Source organism: Austrofundulus limnaeus, unplaced genomic scaffold, assembly GCF_001266775.1.
Source record: "Austrofundulus limnaeus strain Quisiro unplaced genomic scaffold, Austrofundulus_limnaeus-1.0 Scaffold353, whole genome shotgun sequence".
Taxonomy (NCBI): domain Eukaryota; kingdom Metazoa; phylum Chordata; class Actinopteri; order Cyprinodontiformes; family Rivulidae; genus Austrofundulus; species Austrofundulus limnaeus.
In genome coordinates this window covers 590,871-593,719 of record NW_013952755.1, presented here as the reverse complement: position 1 = coordinate 593,719, position 2,849 = coordinate 590,871, and the positions used below count along the sequence as shown (strand labels likewise).

General features: G+C 46.5%; 1 protein-coding gene across 1 annotated transcript; it reads left to right on the top strand.

The window, feature by feature from the left end:
* The first annotated feature begins 422 nt into the window (after window positions 1–422).
* adob (2-aminoethanethiol (cysteamine) dioxygenase b) lies at window positions 423–2,220 on the top strand. Its single transcript, XM_014023017.1, has 2 exons — window positions 423–681; window positions 765–2,220. Exon 2 carries the CDS (start codon window positions 924–926, stop codon window positions 1,683–1,685), a length of 762 nt encoding a protein of 253 aa, XP_013878471.1. The 5' UTR covers window positions 423–681; window positions 765–923; the 3' UTR covers window positions 1,686–2,220.
* The last annotated feature ends 629 nt before the right edge of the window (window positions 2,221–2,849 follow it).

Genomic DNA, 2,849 nt, shown 5'->3' with positions numbered 1-2,849 from the left:
CTGTGTGATGCCATCATGTCAATATGGACCAAAATCTCTGAGGAATGCTTCCAGCACCTTGTTGAATCTATGCCATGAAGAATTGAGGCAGTTCTGAAGGCAAAAGGGGGTCCAACCCGTTACTAGCGTGGTGTACCTAATAAAGTGGCCGGTGAGTGCATATATATAAGTTGAACGATCTTTTCCACTGAAGACAGTGTGGCAGGCTGGGTATTGTAGTCCGACATCTTCAGCCCTGTTGCATTATTAAAGCATTAAAAATCTGTATGTTTAGTTTATTACATATAGGAAAGCGATTACCACAATGATGTTTATTGAGTTTATAATATTTTTTATATTTGGAGAAGGAGCTAATGGCGTTTGGTTGTTTGTGACGGCAACTACATTTCCCACAATTCCAGAGGTGCATGCTGCCTGGTGCGGACGTGTTTGACACTTATTTAAATATGGGGTTTCCAAGTCGAGCTGGCTGACCGCTAAATCCTTACGAAGATAAAATCGTAGTACGTATATTTAATTTGAGAATGTCGTTTCTCTAGATTTGAACTCGCATATGCTTGTGATAAAGTAACGTGAGTAAATGAACGCGTGAAAATAAGACACGAACTGTTCAGAGACAGCAGTGGGAAGGTTTAGGTCTGGTTCTGCCCTTGTCGCTGGCCATCAAACGACATTTTTGTTGTAAGTATGGCGGTAAATTAATTTGAATATACAATGTTTAAACTTCGTTGTTGTTTTAAAGTATACATTTTATGTTACACCAGGTTTTGAACGCCTCATCGTAAAGCTATTTAGAGGTTTCTAAAATCCTAAACAGTTTTGGCAGTGGAGTGCATCATCTTGCTAGTAAACGATCTTTGGCGCTAGCTCAAGCCCGGACCAGAGAGCCCAGTGGACCCGGGCAGCGAGGCTCCAGCTTCGGTATGATGCCAGCCGACAGCACCATGACTTCCATCGTCCAGAGAATAGCCCGACAGGCGCTGGTCACCTTCCGCAGCCCGCCGGGGCCCGGCGAAGAGGCCGCTAAGTCTTTCTTGGAGAACCTCAACAAGCTGAAGAGCCTGACGACGGAAGTGCGAGCGGCTGACTTGAAGCTCGTTCCGCGGAGAGCCGAGGGCAGCTCGAGCCGTGCGCTCCCGTACCACCACGGGGTGCCCCCGGTCACCTACATGCACATCTGCGAGACGGACCAGTTCAGCATGGGCGTGTTTCTGCTGAAGACCGGCGCCTCCATCCCGCTGCACGACCACCCGGGGATGCACGGCGTGCTGAAGGTGCTCTACGGGAAGGTCCGGATCAGCTGCTTCGACAGGCTGGAGCGGTCCTGCGGCAGCGCGCCCCCGCACCCCACCGTCCCCGCGGCCCAGACGGGCTCTCTGCGGCGCTCGGTGCTCCGCTCCACGGCCGAGTTCACGGAGGAGAGCGGCCCGTGTGTGCTGTCCCCGGACCGGGACAACCTCCATCAGATCGACGCGGTGGACGGACCGACGGCGTTCATGGATATCCTGGCCCCTCCGTACGACCCGGACGACGGCAGGGACTGTCACTATTACAAGGCTGTGACTGAGGCCGAGCTGAAAGCCTCGGAGCAGAAGGAAAAAGAGGTCTGGCTCATGGAGATCTCCCAGCCTCCTAATTTCTGGTGCGGAGGGGAGCCTTACCCAGGCCCAGAGGTCTCCCTCTGATCCACCTGACTCACCTGACATGTCCCCACCAGCCTGGTCTGGTTTCTGAAGCAAGACCTTTTGGACTTGGTTGGACAATAAATGGACCCTCTGATTGTGTTTAGAAGCACCAGAAGCTACAGAAATCAATGAAGGGCCAAAAATAATGTCTTTTAATTATGACTTTGAATGAATTACCACAGCTCAAAATAAGCCAATAATTAAACATTAACACTGCTGCCCTGTAAATCTGTGCTTTAATAGGTGAACCATCAGGAACCAGTAATGTGGGCCTCAGGCTGTACACTCAACTGTTGGATCAGCTGGTTTCACCAAACATGTCTGTTAAAGTTTAACATTTTAGTATGATTTGACTTCCTCCTCGCGCAGCGACCTATCAGATCAGCAGTCAGGGGCAGTTTGAATAAAAACGGGTTGAGAAAAGCAGTTAGTGCTCCCAGTTGGAAATGTTTGACCATAACTGGCTGTGAGGTTATTCAGGATTCACTGGAGTGTGTCACAAACATGAAGTTACAATCTGAACGAGTAAAAAAAAGGAAATACAGGACTTTCCACAAATCAAAACAAAAGAAAATCATGACTTAAAAAAACCAAGTTAGGTTGTATTTGTAACAAAATCAGAAATAAGGTAGATCATAGATAAAAACAAGCAGGCACTGGTTTTTGCCTGACACTTCACATCCTGATAAAACAAATCAGAATTTCTTGTGAACCAAAATGTTCTCGTTTCTCGGAAAAACATCAATAAACCTGCAGATGTTCTTGACTTTACCTCGTATTGATGGCGTGTTCAAGTCCAGGATGATTTGCTACTACCCCAAATGTTATTATTACAGTACAAACTGTGTTAGGACGGGTTGTTGTTTTTTGTAGTTCACATAAAATTTCCCTCCCAGTGACCTTTGACCTCCTCCCACACTGTTTCAATCAAGATATTACATCAACAAAGCATGATGTACAAGTATGGAAAGCAACATGGGACAATCTTCATTCGGTAGAAGAAATTTTAAACAAAGTGATTAAATTGGGTATTATATACAGTTGGTTTAATATCACCCCAGTTATTTGAACTAAAATTAATTTCAGTTCAACATAAACCTGGTGTGTTTCCCCGCATTTCAATTCTTAGAGTTCTGAGCACATCCTGTTTGTACTGTAACGCCA

What these genes read in the sequence shown, in the direction of transcription:
- adob (XM_014023017.1), top strand. Translation starts at nt 924, where the DNA reads ATGATGCCAGCCGACAGCACCATGACTTCCATCGTCCAGAGAATAGCC.